Source organism: Aquarana catesbeiana, linkage group LG09 (genome assembly GCF_042186555.1).
Source record: "Aquarana catesbeiana isolate 2022-GZ linkage group LG09, ASM4218655v1, whole genome shotgun sequence".
Lineage (NCBI taxonomy): Eukaryota > Metazoa > Chordata > Amphibia > Anura > Ranidae > Aquarana > Aquarana catesbeiana.
In genome coordinates, this window is record NC_133332.1 from 194,941,318 (window position 1) to 194,960,636 (window position 19,319).

The window sequence follows — 19,319 nt, forward strand, 5'->3', positions numbered from 1 at the left end:
AAAGGCCGAATAAAAACAAGCAGAGGGCCACATCTGGCCCTCAGGCTGCAGTTTGGAGACCTCTGGTTTAGATCAAAGCATATTCATGTGTCATTATGGCGCAGTCAACATCCAGACCTAAATCTAATTGAGAATCTGTGGCAAGATTTGAAAACTGCTGTTCACAGACACTCTCCATCCAATCTGACAGAGCCTGAGCTATTTTGCAAAGAATGGGCAAAAACTTCACTCTCTAGATGTGCAAAGCTGGTAGAGACATCCCCAAAAAGACTTGCAGCTATAATTGCAGCAAAAGGTGATTCTACAAAGTACTGAGTCAGGGGGGCTGAATACAAATGCACGCCACACTTTTCACATATTTATTTGTAAAAAAATTTTGAAAACCATTTATCATTTTCCTTCCACTTCACAATTATGTGCCACTTTGTGTTGGTCTATCATATAAAATCCCAATAAAATACATTTATGTTTTTGGTTTTAACATGACACAATGTGGAAAATTTCAAAGGGTGTGAATACTTTTTCAGGGCACTGTATGTAAGACATTTGGAACACAGCTAAGGACTGCACAGGCAAAAGGGTTTACATGTCATGCCTAAAAAGATGGCTCTGTGCTTCCTAATAAAAAAAAAAGAAAACAGATGAAGACATTTTTGAGCAGAGTACTGTGATCTTTGTAAGAGGTAATAGACTTCTACAACTACAATTCCAAAAAGGTTGAGATGCTGTGTAAAATCTACTTAAAAGATAAGTATGGGTTTGGGGTTTTTTCCCCCCATCATACCTACCTAGGTGGATGCAGCATCGGTCCGATGCTGCATCTTTCCCCTGGTGCCTCTACACTGAGAACCAAGCGATCGAACACCGCTGAAGGCTCGGTTCTCTTGGCTCCCCGAGCAGAGAGCTGCTGACTGTCAATCAGCAGCTCTCCGCTCTGCTCCTCCACGCTCACTGTAGCACTGAGCTGTGGAGGGGCGGGGAGCTGCCATCTCAGGCTCTCAGTGGCTCGCTGTGAGGCTGAGACGGGTTTCAGTCCAGGCACCTGGCGGATCCAGACTTTATTGTCGTGATGACGCGGTGCCTGGACTGATTCCAGTGATGTCAGCAGAAAGCGGACTTCAGCCCGATCTCTGCTGAAAACGGGTCACAGGAGTGCACTCCTGTGACCCATAGGAAACACCCAGCCAAACGAGCTCAGGCTCGACTTCTCCTTTAAAAACAGAATGCAATGATTTGCAAATCTCGTAAACCCATATTTTTTTCACAATAGAAAATATAAAACATATAAAATGTTTAAACTGAGAAAATGTACCATTTAAAGAAAAAAATAAGGTCATTTTTAAATTGATGGCAGCAATACGTCTGAAAACAGTTGGGACAGGGCCATGTTTATTAAGGTGTAGCATCCGCTCTTCAATTAACAACACTCTGTAAACGTCTGGGAACTGAGGAGACCAGTTGCTGGAGATTTGGGAGAGGAATGTTGTCCCATTATTACCTGAGCATATGCTGTTTCAAAACGTGGATACAGTATATCCTTCAGCATTGATGGTGCCTTTCTGGATGTGCAAGCTGCCCATTTCATACGCACTAATGCACCTCCATACCATCAGAGATGCAGGCTGGAGAAAGTGACAATCACCTTCAAGGGCGGTAATACTACACTTGTGTATAATTGAAAATTAGGATTCCATCTGCTGTGGTGGAAGACATGATTTGTACTTAATTCATTCACAGGGGGGTCCACTTAGCACCATGTTAACCCTAAATATGGATGTAAAAGGTGAAGTAAGCCTTTAAAGTGGTGGTAGGCACAAGTTTTTTTTTTTTAGCTTCATGCATTCTATGCATGAAGCTAAAAAACCTTCTATGTGCAGCAGCCCCCCCAGCTCCCCTAATACTTACCTGAGCCCCTTCTCGATCCAGCGATGTCCACAAAAGCCTTGCCTCTCCGGGGACTCACACTCCAGATTGGCTTTGGCAGCCATTGGCTCCCGCTGCTGTCATTTACAGTCAGTTAGCCAATCAGGAGATGGAGGGGGCAGGAATGAGCCAGGAACCTGAGAAGAGGAGGATTGCGGCTGCTCTGTGCAAAACTGAGTTCACTAGTGATCTGTTATTGGCTACAGCTAATCACATGGTATAGGGTGCTGTGATTGGCCCAGGTACCATGTGACAGCATAGGAAACACAGCTGTTATGAATGCATTTATTGTTATTTTTATAACAGCTTTATTGACATTGTGATCATATGATCCCCATGTACCGGGATCCACAATCCGCTGTGTCCACATGAGTATAGCCACCACATCTAAGGCTAGGTTCACATCTTTGTAGCTGGGAAACAAGCGCATAATCGTGTTCGTTCCTGAAATGCACTGCACTTTAGCAGATGCACAAGGGTGCCATTATTTCGTAGCCTCCCTGGCGGTTTTCCCGAGTGTGGCTCGGGGTTAAATTTCAGCACCATTAGCAGTAACCCCGAGCCACACTCAGGTTTTACATCTCTGGATCCTGGTGCAGTATACTTAACAGCGCATGTGCTGTGACATCATCGGCGCAGTACAGAGTAAATATCTCCTAGACGGCGCTCGTTTAGGAGATATTTACTGTACCTATAAGTAAGCCTTAATATAGGCTTATCTATAGGTACAAATTGAAAATGGAGGTTTACAATCACGTTCATTACACTATCCAAAATGACATTTTCCTATAGTTCTACTTTAACCTCAGACAATTAGGTTGATTTACTAAAGGCACATAGGCTATTCACTTTGCAAGGGAAGTTGCACTTTGCGAGGGAATTGTCCCTTAGCTTATTAAATATGATGAAATTTCACGTTGCAAAGAATACCCAAACATATGCCCAATTAGGAAAATAAAAAGATGCATTTTTGCTTACATATGATTGGGTGATGGGAGGCAGCAGAGCTTAACCGTGTTCACTAAACTCAGGGAATATTTACCTTCAATAAATCAACCCAATGTCTGTATAATAGTGTCAATAGCAAAGAACGGATGCTAGGAGGAATGCAAATACCTCTCGTTTACCTCCCTCAGTGTCTCTTTCATACTGACCAAGTGATAAACCTTTCCTGAAATCATTTTTTATAAAGCTAGTTATTGTAATGCTTGGACTGTTATGAAGGGGTTAATAAAGAAAATGTTTTCTTGCAAAAAAAAAAAAGTTAGCAATAAGTAACCAAGCAACAATGCATTTCAAGTATTTCCAGGATTAGCTCTACCATGAATAGCTTTGTGACTATCACAAATGCTCATCTCCTGTGTTCTATAATAATCCAGTGGGTAACTATAAGATGATGCTTTCCAAGCAGACAGTTCCCTCTTACCTCTGCGAATTGCAGCCAGAAGGTCACTCCTCGCGTCACTTATAGGCATGAGTGGAATCTGAGGCTTTCTTGGTTCCACAGTGACAGTGGGAGGGGAAGCAGTGTGAGCAGGTGAAGCTGTGATAGTTGGAGGGCCTGGTGGAGGTGGTGGGGGAGCAACCGGTGGTCCCATAGATATAGTTTGGGGAGGAGAACCCGAATATGGACAGGGTGGGGCTGGAGGAGGGGTAGGAGTATAGGAAGCAGTTACATTAGGAGCTACAGAAGCAGGGGCAGAAATTGGACTGTCAAATGCTGTTTGTGCAGAAGGGATCACAGGAGGTGGTGGTGGGGGAGCAGGAGGAACAAAATATTCTGTCATTGGCACCTGTTGACCACTGCAAGAAAGAAAAAAAAGTTAAACAGACCCTTTACTGCACCACTCCAATGTACTATGCAGTCTAAGTCACAAATAAAATACATAATTTTGCAGTTCTACCAACTTGCTTTCTATACACCCTATTCTTAGGGTCCTTTCACACGGGACGGATCCGTGATGATCCGCCCCGTGAACATCCGCTTGCTCAGCGGGGATCGCTCTGTTGATGCCCGCTGAGCCGGCGGATGACAGGGCGGTCCCTGCACAGTGTGCAGGGACCGTCCTGTCAGATCTCCACTCTCCCCTATTGGTGGGATCGGATGAACACGGACCGTCTGTCCGTGTTCATCCAATCCGCTCTGCAGACGGATAGAAAAATAGGATTTTCCTCCGTCTGCAGAATCGGACCATAGCGGGGACAGATGATATTGGGTGTCAGCGAATGTTCATAGGGATGCGTGTATGTCCGTATTGCATCCGAAAACGAATGGATGAAATACGGACATACTGTCCGCATGTGTGAAAGGGGCCTTAGGCTCATTCACATCATACGTGCTTGAAAACTGATGGAAACTGAAGGATAAACTGACATCAGTTTACATCAGTTTTCATGTGTGTCAGTTTCTGTGCCCTATTCACACAAATGTTGATGTCACGTCAGTTTTTTTCTCCTGCAGAAAAAATCCACATGTGATACCAGTGTTGTGGTGTGAACAGGACACATAGAGAACAATTGTTTTTTTTTGTGCTCTTGCAGAACGCATGCAGAAAAAATGACGTCTCTGAACCATGGTGTGAAACGAGGCCTTATTGTCCTAATGCTTTCAATAATTTAGTTGTATATCTAGCAAAAACTTCATTTTTTGGTTTTGAATGACTATGGAATTGTTAGAACCCTTTCACCATTTTTCTGTCTTGTATATTTCTTTTGACTTCCAGATCTAGGACATAATGATAAGTGAGTAATTAATAATTATCTATAGGTGTTCCTATTTGCCATTGTTGTACTAAGCTTATGGCTGTCAAAATATACTTACCGTTCATTTTATTAGGTACACCTGTTCAATTGATTGGTAACACAAATTGCTAATCAGCCAATAACATGGCGACAACTTGCATTTAGGCATCTAGATGTGGTGAAGATGACTTGCTGAGGTTTAAACCAAGCATCAATATGGGGAAGAAAGGGGATTTAAGTGACTTTGAACGTGGCATGGTTGTTGGTGCCAGATGGGCTAGTCTGAGTATTTTATAAACTGCTGATCTACTGGGATTTTCACAAATAATCATCTCTAGGGTTTACAGAGAATGGTCCGAAAAAGAGAAAATATCCAGTGAGCGGCAGTTGTATAGGTGAAAATGCCTCATTGATGTCAAAGGTCAGAGGAGAATGGGTTTGAGATGATAGAAAGGCAACAGTAACTCAAAAAATAACCAACTCGATAACTACAACCAAGGTATGCAGAATACCATCTCTGAATGCACAACACATCGAACCTTGAAGCAGATGGGTGAGTATATATATATATATATATATATACAGGGCTTTTTTCAGGGGGAACTTGGTGGAACTCAGTTCCACTACCTCTGGCTCAGAGTGGGGCCTGCTCACCACAATCACTTGTAAACACAGAAGTCCGGTTTCTGTGTTTACAAGTGACAGCTCTGCACTCTGTGTGTAACCCCCTTGAACTCTGCACTCTGTATGTAATGCAATCTTGGTATTTAATGCCCCTTTAAGACCCTCCTACTGTTCGTGAAATCTGACTGACCACACCCACTATTCGATGTGATTTGGGGTGTGTGTGTGGGTGGAGGGGATTTGGGGGGCCGTGGTTGAATTCCAGCACCTATTGTTTGAGAAAAAAAGCCCTGTATATATATATATATATATATATATATATATACACACAGTATATATATATATATATATATATGTATATATATATATATATATATATATATATATATATATATATATCCCAATTAAACTCTAACTATCTTTATGAATAACCTACTGGCCAAGGAAGAGTTTTATATGACAGAAAGTGTATGCATCTAAAATAAATAATTGGTCTTGCCTGTTGTGGAAAATGAATACAATGGAAAAAGATTGTTTGAAATAAAAGCAATTAAGGTCTATTAGTAGATTACCAGCATAAATTTTCTTAGAGCCCCACTGAAAAACAATCCGTTAAGGATCACTTTTCAGAGGGTGGTACAGCAGCAGCTGAAAGCTTGTTTTTGTTTTTTGATTTGTTTTTTTGAGCTAAAGTGGATTTTGAATGGAAATATCACAATACAACCAAAAGCCAAGCGTTTGACTCGCATTTGCCCCATGTACTTGAATAGGTTGCGTTTGGCAGTGGTAACGCTTGCAAAACATGACAGCTGGTTTAATGTTTGGTGCACCACAATTGCAGTGATGTGTACTAACGTGGCTGATAGCTTTGTTGACTTGTGGCTGTGTGGTCAGGGAAAGTAAAACCATGACTTAACAGCCTATTTTTACCACCTCTCACCTGCCCATGTAAATGAGACCTTACAGTAACACTGTCATTTCAAAAAAAAAGGTGCGACAGCCTGCAAGAGTGTACTTAGAACTGTGAAAGACCTGTGGCAAGGCATTCTCCCTATGTTGAGGTCATGTCCTGGGTAGGGATGAGCCGAACACCCCCCCTGTTCAGTTCGCACCAGAACATGCGAACAGGCAAAACAATCGCTCGAACACGCGAACACCGTTACAGTCTATGGGACACGAACATGAATAATCAAAAGTGCTCATTTTAAAGGCTTATATGCAAGTCAAAAAAGTGTTTGGGGACCTGGGTCCTGCCCCAGGGGACATGAATCAATGCAAAAAAAAGTATTAAAATGGCTGTTTTTTCGGGAGCAGTGATTTTAATAATGCTTAAAGTGAAACAATAAAAGTGTAATATTCCTTTAAATTTTGTACCTGGGGGGTGTCTATAGTATGCCTGTAAAGGGGCGCATGTTTCCCGTGTTTAGAACAATCTGACAGCAAAATGACATTTCAAAGGAAAAAAAGTAATTTAAAACTACTCGCGGCTATTAATGAATTGCCGGTCCGACAATACACATAAAAGTTCATTGATAAGAAAAAGCATGGGAACTCCCCACAGGGGAACCCCGAACCAAAATTAAAAAAAAAAATTACGTGGGGGGTCCCCCTAAATTCCATACCAGGCCCTTCAGGTCTGGTATGGATATTAAGGGGAACCCCAGCCAAAATTTTTTTAAAAAATGGCGTGGGGTCCCCCTCAAAATCTATACCAGACTCTTCAGGTCTGATATGGATTTTAAGGGGAACCCCGCGCCAAATTTTTTTTAAAAAAATGGAGTGGGGTCCTCCCAAAAATCCATATCAGACCCTTATCCGAGCACGCAACCTGGCAGGCCGCAGGAAAAGAGGGGGGGACGAGAGAGCGCCCCCCCTTCCTGAACCGTACCAGGCCACATGCCTTCAACATTGGGAGGGTGCTTTGGGGTAGCCTCATCCCTCATCCCCACAACCCTTGCCCGGTGGTTGTGGGGGTCTGCGGGCAGGGAGCTTATCAGAATCTGGAAGCCCCCTTTAACAAGGGGACCCCCTGATCCCGGCCCACCCCCCTGTGTGAAATGGTAAGGGTTTTGTACCCCTACCATTTCACTAAAAAACTGTCAAAAATGTTAAAAATGACAAGAGACAGTTTTTGACAATTCCTTTATTTAAATGCTTCTTCTTTCTTCTGTCTTCTTTCTTCTATCTTCCTTCTGTTTCTTCCTCCATCTTCTTCTTCTTCTGGTTCTTCCTCCGGTGTTCTCGTCCGGCATCTTCCTCCGTGTCGCCGGAGTCCTCTTCCCTTCGTCTCGGTGACCCCGCCCCCCTCTGACGCATGGTGACTTCCCTGTCCGCCCCCCTCTGACGCACGGGGACTTCCCTGTGGCATTCCCCGTGACGTCAGAGGGGGGCGGACAGGGAAGTCACCGTGCGTCAGAGGGGGGGTGGGTCACCGGGTGGCCCCGCCCTCCTTTATTTAAGAACCGTCAGAAGAGGAGAAGCGTCACACAGCAGGAGCCTCCCATCATGCTGGATACGGAGCGGCCTAGAAGACGAAGGGAAGAAGACGCCGGCGCCGCGGAGGAAGATGCTAGACGAGAACACCAGAGGAAGAACCAGAAGAAGATGAAGATGAAGGAAGAAACCGAAGGAAGATAGCAGAAAGAAGATAGAAGAAGCATTTAAATAAAGGAATTGTCAAAAACTGTCTCTTGTCATTTTTAACATTTTTGACAGTTTTTTTTCTGAAATGGTAGGGGTACTTTTATACCCCCTTACCATTTCACACAGGGGGGATGGCTGGGATCTGGGGGTCCCCTTGTTAAAGGGGGCTTCCAGATTCTGATAAGCCCCCCACTCACAGACCCCCACAACCACCGGGCAAGGGTTGTGGGGATGAGGCCCTTGTCCCCATCAACATGGGGACAAGGTGTTTTGGGGGGCTACCCCAAAGCACCCTCCCAATGTTGATGGCATGTGGCCTGGTACGGTTCAGGAGGGGGGGCGCTCTCTCATCCCCCCCTCTTTTCCTGCGGCCTGCCAGGTTGTGTGCTTGGATAAGGGTCTGGTATGGATTTTTGGGGGGACCCCACCCATTTTTTTTTTTAAATTTTGGCGCGGGGTTCCCCTTAATACCCCCTTAGTTTTAAATGACTTTTTTCCTTTGAAATGTCATTTTGCTGTCAGACCTGTTCTAAAACATGCGCCCCTTTACAGGCATACTACAGACACCCCCCAGGTACGAAATTTAAAGGAATATTACACTTTTTGTTGTTTCACTTTAAGCAATATTAAAATCACTGCTCCTGAAAAAACGGCCATTTTTGAAACTTTTTTTTGCATTTATCCATGTCCCCTTGGGCAGGACCCAGGTCCCCAAACACTTTTTATGACAATAACTTGCATATAAGCCTTTAAAATTAGCACTTTTGATTTCTCCGATAGACTTTTAAAGGGTGTTCCGCGGCTTTCGAATTTGCCGCGAACACCCCAAATTGTTCGCTGTTCAGCGAACTGGCGAACAGCTGATGTTCGAGTCGAACATGAGTTCGACTCGAACTCGAAGCTCATCCCTAGTCCTGGGGGGGTTCAGGTTGGGGGGTTTGCACACTCGCTGCCTTTTCCTGGCCTGCAAGGGTGCATGCCTGGGTAAGGGTCTGTGTCCACGTACCCCTTACTCATTCCATTCCTTCAGAGCACATGCGCCAGTGACACTGCTGCTCGCTAGAATATCTCCTAAACGAGATGTTTATTTTACCTATAGGTAAGCTTTATTATAAGCTTACCTGTAGGTAAAAATTAAAATAAAGGGATTAAAACCACTTTAAGCCTTAATAGTAAAACTTGCTCCCTTTGAAATTGTATTTTTTTCTTTTTTGCATTGTTTGTGTCCTCCATAGCAGTGCTCAGCTACCCATGCACTTTGCTTCATTTGCTCATCATTAGTCAGGAGCAGGGCTTTTTTGCAGGGGGAACGCAGGGGGAACGCAGTTCCGGCACCTCCAGCAATTAATGTAAGTAATAGCAAGGAGTGCTGGAGGGTCTATTGATGCTGGCTGCTGGGGAATCTATTTTTGTATGGAGGTCTATTGTTGCTGGGTAGGTTTAGTGCTGCCAATTGGGGGTGTTATGTTGCTGGGGGGGTCAATTGTTGCTGGGAGGGATCTACTGTTGAGGGAAAGGTCTATTGTTGCTGGCTCTTGGAGGGTCTATTGATGCTGGCTGCTGGGGGTTTATTGTTGCTGGGGTGTTATTTTGTTGCAGGGGGTCCATTGTTGCTGGGGGGAAGTCTATTGTTGTGTGGGCAATCTATTGTTGCTGGGGTGAGGTCTATCATTGATGGGGGGTCTGCTGTTGTTGGGGTGGGGTCTATTGTTGCTTACTGCACTGTATAGTAAATACCTCCTAAACGTGCACCGTTTAGAAGATATTTACTTGGGAAGCTGCCAGTGACGTCACCAGCGCATGCGCTCTGAAGGAACGCCATACCCGTACCATTTCTGCAGAGCCTTGTGTCATGAACAGCGACGGGATTGACGTCATCGTGGCTCCTCCATTCAGAGGACTGGAGCCCGCGAACCCGGAAGGAAGACTGGGTGAAGATGGAAGCCCTGTCAGCAGTGACAGCACACTGCTGGAGGGCTTTGTTTTAGGGTAAGTTTCACATAATGTGCTAGTATGCAATTGCCCTGCTGGAGAATTTTTTCTTTTTTAGTTTACTACTGCTTTAAACACTAGCTGCTGTCACTGTGTAGCTAGAAAGCAACAGTGTGCTCTCCATGGTGCTGAAAAGTTCATTAGCTGTAATTGTGCTTATTAACATGGGCCTTCCAAAACACAAATAAAAAAATAACCTGTTTGAATACTTGAGGAATATATAACAAAAAGTTAAACCAGAATTGTCTAAAGCCGACCTTGTATCTAAAATAAAGTCACCATTATTTAGGTCCTTCCATCACAAATGTAAAAGTTGCGTCATTAGTCACGCCTTGGTACAGCGGCATGAAATCTACTTTCTACTAGTGATTTTTTTTAATTGTATGCCAGCTATACCTTCAGTCTTGACCAGTTGTGCAGGCTCCTCTCCTGTCCCGAAATGATTTATTCTGATTTTAATACACAGTCAGAGCTTCTCAAAGTGTGCATTAGAAGCTGCAGCTGATCAGATAAAGCCTGCTTCATTTCTTAGCTGGAGAACGTCCAGCATCATCTAACTTTGTCCCCCCAGCCTCTTTCATTTATTGGATATCAGTTCTTTTAAACATGGTGGCTCAGCATTACATGCAGGTGTTACCTAGGGCAGCCTGATGAGAAATACCCACTCCACCTATCAAGGATATTTGCATAACTCTTTGCAACTGCCAGCCTACTGCTTGCATCAGAGTTGAGGGCTCTTGAGAGGAGTACTGCTGCGGGGTGCTGTGATGTTTTCAGGAAGCTATGTACAGCACCCCTACTACCAGCCAAGATCTGCCTGCATTGCATAGAGAAGCACAGAGACGTAGTCATGGCATTAATGTGTCCAAAGTAAGTAATGAAAACTGATTTTTTTAATTTAAAACTTTTATTGCCATGTTGGTGGAGGGGAAAATGAGCAATTAGGGAAGACAAAATAAAAGCAGATTAAACTTCAGCTTTAACTATAATTTTCGCAAAAAAGAAGGGGGGGGGGGTCTATTGAATAACAGCATCTTGATTTTTGTACACACATGTTGGCAGGTGCAACAATTCTAACACACAGTATATATTTCAACTGTGTCTATAGTTTGCCTTGAGCTTACATTTAATGATCACTTTACATTCTAATGCCCCGTACACACAGTCGGACATTGTTCGGACATTCCGACAACAAAATCCTAGGATTTTTTTCGATGGATGTTGGCTCAAACTTGTCTTGCATACACACGGTCACACAAAGTTGTCGGAAAATCTGATCGTTCTAAACGCGGTGACGTAAAGCACGTACGCCGGGACTATAAACGGGGCAGTGGCCAATAGCTTTCATCTCTTTATTTATTCTGAGCATGCGTGGCACTTTGTCCGTCGGATTTGTGTACACACGATCGGAATTTCCGACAACGGATTTTGTTGTCGGAAAATTTTATATCCTGCTCTCAAACTTTGTGTGTCGGAAAATCCGATGGAAAATGTGTGATGGGGCCTACACACGGTCGGAATTTCCGACAACAAGGTCCTATCACACATTTTCCGTCGGAAAATCTGACCGTGTGTACGGGGCATAACAGGGGTATTTTATGAAAGTATATGAAAGAATAAAGAGCAGGTGTCCAGTAACGTGAGTATAAGCTCATGTTTTTAACCTGCGCTAGAAAAAATATCCCTGTAATGTGACTGACTATTCCCCTCACCTCCACATACTTCCTTTCATCCAGTATAAGGGAACAGACCTTTTAGAATATATTCCTGTAGGACATGAAAGATCTGAATAGTTTTCACATTTGTAATAAAATTTCCTTGTATTTGTCAAACCCTGACATCACTAATCAAGAAAATAATAGGATGGTTGTCATCCTATTAAATGGGTATGTCTGTGTAAAAGTGTAAAATAAAACCTGTTTTATGGATAGCAATGCCTAAAGTATACTACAAGGGAAATTGTAACTGTCATCAATCATAAAACACAACTACCTTGCAAGGATTGGTACATAGAGGAAAATATCTTTGTGTTACATTGACTTTGTATTTGATCAAGAATGTTCTCCATTACAAGACAGTAAAAAAAGACCAGGTTAGCAATCTTTCTAAAGTGTGTGTACAAAGCGGCTTTTTTTACATTCTATTATTGTTTAGAAGAGGATGCATTATTCTAATATACAGTATTTCAATAGGCTGTCTTTACTAGTGTATACATCATACATTCAGATTATGCTAATTTATGTAATATCATTTGTACTTTTCCATGATTGTTTTCTGTATATTTACCCCAGACAGGCATTACACTCGTATGGTACATATAAGATATGCCCAGTGCCTAATGGGTCCTATGTTGTCAGCTGTCAGAGAACAGAGCTAGCTGCTACCTTGGGACTTCAGCTCTGTAGAGGGCCCTTTAGCCAAGGAGCTGATTACATTCAAGTAGCACTGGGGTGTTTGGCTCCCATGCGCCAACTCACTGGGCCCCGCCCACCCTTGCATATGGGCACTAACTCCGTTAAATCACTAGAGGAAGGTTTTCTCAAAAAGAACATAACACCCAATTAGCAATTTCCCTCTGGGAACACTGCCATCTAGTGGTGGACAAGCTAACTGCATCTGCCTAAATGCTTGGTGGTTGAACATGCTCCTCCTTACCCAGAAGTACCAGGTATTTTCATCTCTGCTAGAAGCTGAACACAGCACTTGAAAAGCATAAAAAGCAGTATTTGTTGCTGGGGGGTGGGGTTGGGTGAGCATTGTTAAAGCAAAGCCTTTTGCTTTGCCCTGCATGTATATATTTGTTTTTCAAGCTTTTTTGTTTATAAAGTTACCACTGATACACTTAAAAACCAAGAAGAAAAATATGGGTTGCACTCAGGTTTTCTGATAAGAATTATTACTATAGCCCTTATTCATATATAAAAATATCTTTCCTCCTCATGACATGTCATTAAAACTGACAATTGTCATAAATCTCCCAGGAGACACTATTCAGATACAGTTTGTTTATGCTCACAGGTTGCTTTAAATAAAATCTCTGCTAAAAAATAAATCTTTATTTCGGGAATAGCAGTGATTCCACCACTTGCACCTGGAGTGGGGTCTCCCTTACTTGACATGTCTTTTTATTTGCATGGCATGACTCGCTTTTGCAGTGCTCTGGGTTTGATGGATAACAAACAAGGTCAAAAACAGAAGGATGCTATTTTAGGGCAGAAGAAATCATTTCTATGTTCTTTCCTTTAGAGAGTGCATAAAAAAAAATAATAAAACCATACCAACATCATAAACAAAACATTTTTGGTCGAAAAGGAGATACTTAACTTTAGGCAGGGCCACAATCTGCAAAGCCATCGTAGCTACTGTAAGCCTACGTTAACAGAGCTGAAAGAAGCAGCATGCCACCTATTTTTTTGAAATATAAAATAAAAGTTTCCAGACTACCACTCTCTCTGCCAGTCATGCTGGGTCCTTATAGTTGCTGTTTCTACACAGCAGTGTATAGAGAGCTGACACCTAGGGATAGTTCACCTAGGGATAGTTAGTTGTTCTATGGCGCTATACTGTGCTAAATTATTGTGGACTGCAGTTTGGTAGGTAAAATCATCTTGTGCACCCCAAGGGGTGTATGCACACCTATGGCAAGCACTGAAATTGCGCCCTTGTCCAAACATCTGACACGTATATTTATGAAAACTATACTATAGTGCAAGTTGGACTCAATACTCTTTTAATTAACAATATATCCATAAAAGGGAGAGGTCCATTCACCAACCTAGCACACTGTAAGTGCAGTCTAATCTACCTCTGCAGTGACAATGCAGACGTTCAACACTCCGGTTGGTTGCCCTGGCAACGCTACACGTGGCATTGCCATGAGTGTCATGGCATTGCTCTTCCTTGTTTCTGTCAGTCAGAAAACGTTACCATCGTACCAGAGAGTGGCCACCAACAACTAACTTTCCATCTACATACTGTACATCCCCACATAATCCAGTTCTCCATGAGAGTTCACAGATGCAGGAGATACACAGAAAAAAGTAGCACTTTCAATGTACTTCCCACCCTGCCGAACTGTGTGTAATTTCTCCAGCATTCCACATTATTGCCTGCAAACCCACTCAGACATACATTTTATAGCTTAAGCAGGCACCTGCATGCCCTAAGGCAATTATTTGCTCAGTGGATACCAAAATCTCATTGCTAGATTTACACTCCTGATGTTCCTCTTACACTAACAAAGTTTGTGTTTGCACTGTTGCATCCTACATTATGTGTGTGTTTATGTATGTATGTTTGTATGTAAGTATCTGAGTGTGCGTGGTGTGCCTGTATTTCAGTTTGTGTGTTCATGTGGGTGAGTGTGTATTTGTTTTTTCCCAAAGCAGTGCAGAGGCAGCCGGGTACACAGCAACAGTCTATACAGTATCTCACAAAAGTGAGTACACCCCTCACATTTTTGTAAATATTTTATTATCTCTTTTCATGTGACAACACTGAAGAAATGACACTTTGCTACAATGCAAAGCAGTGAGTGTACAGCTTGTATAACAACTCAACACACAGCCATTAATGTCTAAACAGCTGGCAACAAAAGTGAGTACACCCCTAAGTGAAAATGTCCAAATTGGGCCCAATTAGCCATTTTCCCTCCCCAGTGTCATGTGACTCATTAGTGTTACAAGGTCTCAGGTGTGAATGGGGAGCAGGTGTGTTAAATTTGGTGTTATCGCTCTCACTTTCTCATACTGGTCACTGGAAGTTCAGCATGGCACCTCATGTCAAAGAACTCTCTGAGGATCTGAAAAAAAGAATTGTTGCTCTACATAAAGATGGCCTAGGCTACAAGAAGATTGTCAAGACCCTGAAACTGAACTGCAGCATGGTGGCCAAGACCATACAGCGGTTTAACAGGACAGGTTCCACTCAGAACAGGCCTCGCCATGGTCAACCAAAGAAGTTGCGTGCACATGCTCAGCGTCATATACAGAGGTTGTCTTTGGGAAATAGACATATGAGTGCTGCAAGCATTGCTGCAGAGTTTGAAGGGGTGGGGATGTCAGTCAGCCTGTCAGTGCTCGGACCATACGCCACACACTGCATCAAATTGGTCTGCATGGCTGTCATCCCAGAAGGAAGCCTCTTCTAAAGATGACACAAGAAAGCCCGCAGTTTGCTGAAGACAAGAACTAAGTACATGGATTACTTGAACCATGTTCTGTGGTCTGATGAGACCAAGATAAACTTATTTGGTTCAGATGGTGTCAAGCGTGTGTGGCGGCAATCAGGTGAGGAGTACAAAGACAAGTGTGTCTTGCTTACAGTCGAGCATGGTGCTGGAAGTGTCATGGTCTGGGGCTGCATGAATGCTGCCAGCACTGGGGAGCTACAGTTCATTGAGGAACCATGAATGCCAACATGTGCTGTGACATGCTGAAGAAGAGCATGATCCCCTCCCTTCGGAGACTGGGCTGCAGGGCAGTATTCCAACACAATGACCCCAAACACACCTCAAAGACAACCACTGCCTTGCTAAAGAAGCTGAGGGTAAAGGTGATGGACTGGCCAAGCATGTTTCCAGACCTAAACCTTATTGAGCATCTGTGGGGCATCCTCAAATGGAAGGTGGAGGAGCGCAAGGTCTCTAACATCCACCAGCTCCGTGATGTTGTCATGGAGGAGTGCAAGAGGACTCCAGTGGCAACCTGTAAAGCTCTGGTGAACTCCATGCCCAAGAGGGTTAAGGCAGAGCTGGAAAATAATGGTGGCCACACAAAATATTGACACTTTGGGCCCAATTTAGACATTTTCTCTTAAGGGTGTACTCACTTTTGTTGCCAGCAGTTTAGACATTATTGGCTGTGTGTTGAGTTATTTTGCGGGGACAGCAAAGTTACACTGCTATACAAGCTGTACATACACTACATTGTAGAAAAGTGTAATTTCTTCAGTGTTGTCACATGGAAAGATATAATAAAATATTTACAAAAATCTGAGGGGTGTACTCACTTTTGTGAGATACTGTACACTCCAGCTTAATAAACAGTCTAGGGGACCAGGCCTCTTTTTTTTACATTTATTGCTAAATCAACTTGGAAAAGGTGTATGGCAGTATTGGATACTCCAGAAACACTACATTGGAACAGGGGGTCAGACTTCACTAAGCTATGATTCTCTGCACAGTCTTTATGCCAGGAACAAAATGAGGTAGCCAGGCTGGGTCTTTGCGAGAGCTCACCAATGGCACTGTCACCCACAGAATACCAGCACTCAGTCACTAGGGCTTAAAGCTTAGGTCTTTATTCACAATGACACAGGATAGCCGGCTGCCTCTATCCAGTATTCAGCGGACACTCTTTAGTGAGGGAGAGGTTAATGCTCACAATGCCACAGGACAGCTATGCACCCTTCAGCTTCTACTGAGCACTTTTCAGTGAGTTCTCCAGACCAGATCCTTAGCTCTAGAAGTTTTAGAAATAGGCCCCACTGCTATGCCACATGTAGGACCCTCATGAACATCAGCTTGAAGCAGTAGAACTGCTGCGGTAGGGTGAGTGTGTGTTTGTGTGTGTGGGGGCATGCAGACAAGTGAAATCCCTCCAATAGCAAAACCTTGCTGTTCTAAAGCTCAGGCTGTTTATGTGTCCTTTGACCACCTACTGGGCCAACCTCCCCAGGGATTGGCTGCAGCACAATCAATATTCATGCTGCCTCTGAAACACAGAAAAACTAAAAGAAATCAACAGCTGCACCAATGATTAAAGAGGAGCCAAAAAGAAGTACATTTACCTATCATCCTAGCAGCCTATCTGGAGGGTGCTACATCCACCCCCCTCCAAAATTAGGCCCTGTCCTCATGGGTGGGAACAAAAAAAAAACAGCTCTTGTTGCCAAGAGGGTTGGGGTATAAAGCCTATCTAGGTAGAGCCCTACCACAAACTAATAAAAAGTAGTTAGTACATTCAAAATGTTATCAACACTTTATACTTCAGCTGAAGTGTAGATCTCACCTACGAAAGAACCCCTCTGCAGGAGCAAACTTTGCTTTTCTCTTTTGACGAATTGCCCTTGACTTTGGGCAACAATTCAGTTCAATAACAGTTCCACAAAATCAACAGGACAAAAAAAAAAATAATGTCCAGCTCATATGTAGAATTCAGGGTCTGGATCTGGGCCATTTTGCCTTCCAAACTCCAAACATTTGCTAACCAGACCTGGTCCTCACTCCTGGCCTTCTTGATCACTATACAATCCTTATAAATGAAACGTTCAAGGCTACACTTCCTTTTAATGTCCTGAAACCTTTCACAGACTTCTGGGAACTGGGGACTTCTGCAGGGCTTTGGAACATGTAGAAATTCCCATATATATATATATATATATATAGAGATCGCACCACTGCTGGTAGTTTCTTTCAATTTCCTCTACGACATGTTTGGGTACACATGGGTATTCTTACCCTTATTCCAAGGCAACTTTCTTTTGTACCTCCCTCTTGAGTCTAGCAAACTGACGGAGTCCTGCCGTGTCACCCTTCCCTGGAGGAACACATGATTCTGGTAACTTTCTAATTAGCTTTTTGTAAGCTGAGTTCTGTGCAGTGGCCTGCACCCAGGAGTGAGGTGGTGACAGGACAATTCGACATTCTCCATATGTTTCTTCTAGGCATAACCTTGTAGCCCCTTCTAACAGCTAAGTGACTGCTTCTCTTTCCTCTGCTGATTCAAAGTCAATTGTCATCTCTGGGACTGCCTTTGACTCTGTATGGGGTTCCCCACTCATAGTGTCTCCCCAATTCTACTCTGTCTCGGATGCATTTTGTGAACTTCAGTCTCCCACCTTCTCCTTTCAGACTCCTACCCAGTTCTAAATAAAGGTGACTCCAAGTTGGACCCCTCCTCACTTTCCTCCCTTGAGGGCTTAGCTGGATCACGAATGGGGCTCTTTGTCTCCTGCATGCAGACAGCAGAGGGGGTGATTGTAACTGCCAGCTTCTCCTGTACATCAGCGTTGGAGGTGACGGTGGTCACCGGTCTCTCTCGTGCCAACTTTTTAGCAAACTTCTGCCTATGGCCACAGGTGTCCCCGACTGTCTATGATACTGACCTCAAAGATAGTTCAGCTTCCCTGTGTTGAGTGCTCATGGCCAGGTAGACAGTACCATGCTCTGCTGCAGCTGGTCTGGTGAGTTCCAGCATCTCAGTGCAGTAGCCCGTGTCCCAATCAATTCGTAGGGCACTCATTGGGAGGTTACTAGGTAACAAGTTTAGCAGCACTTTCCTGCAGCGACTTAAGGCTTTAATCCTTGTGGTTGGTCTCTTGCACCACATAGCGATGTGCTTATATCTCTTCGTAGAGCACAGCGCCAAGCACTCTTTGTGTGCCAAGCATACGCCAGTGTCAGTGAGTAGCACCCTCCTCAGATCCACCAACCAATCCACCAACCAAAGTGACGGAAGGTAAAACATTTTTTAATGCCTGAACACAATTTTGCAACTTTGACATGTGTTAGTAAAACTGTACATATCATGACAACTTTTTTGTGTATTCATCTGGATGCACAAAGTAGTTGTGATGATATGTACAATTTTACTAACATGTATCAAAGTGTTTTTTACTCTCTGTCACTAAGAGGGTGTGTGTGTGTGTGTGTGTGTGTGTGTGTGTGTGTCAAGTTCATCCACCCCAAACTCGCTCATCCATGTCTTTATGGGCCTTGCTTTGTGCACTGGTCCAAATCATTTGGTGGAAAGGAGATTATGGTGTGGGGTTGTTTTTCAGGGGTTGGGCTTGGCCAGTGAAGGGAACTCTTATAGCGTCAGCATACCAAGACATTTTGGACAATTTCATGCTCCCTACTTTGTGGGAACAAAATAGCCCCTTCCTGTTCCAACATGACTGTGCACCAGTGCACAAACAAGGTTAATAAAGACATTTATGAGCGAGTTTTGGATGGAGGAACTTGACTGGCCTGCACAAAGTCCTGACCTCAACCCGATAGAACACCTTTGGCATGAATTAGAGTGGAGACTGCGAGCCAGACCTTCTCATCCACATCAGTGCCTAATCTCACAAATGTGCTTCTGGAAGAATGGTCAAACATTCCCATAGACACACTCCTAAACCTTGTGGACAGCCTTCCCAGAAGAGTTGAAGCTGTTATAGCTGCAAAGGGTGGGCCAACTCAATATTGAACCCAAAGGACTAAGACAGGGATGCCATTAAAGTTCATGTGCGTGTAAAGGCAGGCCTCCCAATACTTTTGGTAATATAGTGTGTATATATATATATATATATATATATATATATATATATATATATACACACACACACGAACACACACATATGTGTGTTTGAGCTTTGAGTGCACACCCTAATGCAATGGGCTGCTCAAA

At 43.5% G+C, this 19,319-nt stretch overlaps 1 protein-coding gene across 5 annotated transcripts in view; it reads right to left on the reverse strand.

Moving 5' to 3' along the window:
* Positions 1 to 19,319, reverse strand: part of LOC141108170 (actin-binding protein WASF3-like) — a 176,052-nt gene that overhangs the window by 8,101 nt on the left and 148,632 nt on the right. For all 5 annotated transcript variants that reach the window (XM_073599493.1, XM_073599490.1, XM_073599491.1 and 2 more), the window contains one exon: positions 3,350 to 3,726. In XM_073599493.1, the coding sequence (XP_073455594.1) occupies positions 3,350 to 3,726 (377 nt within the window). The remainder of the gene's footprint in view (positions 1 to 3,349; positions 3,727 to 19,319) is intronic.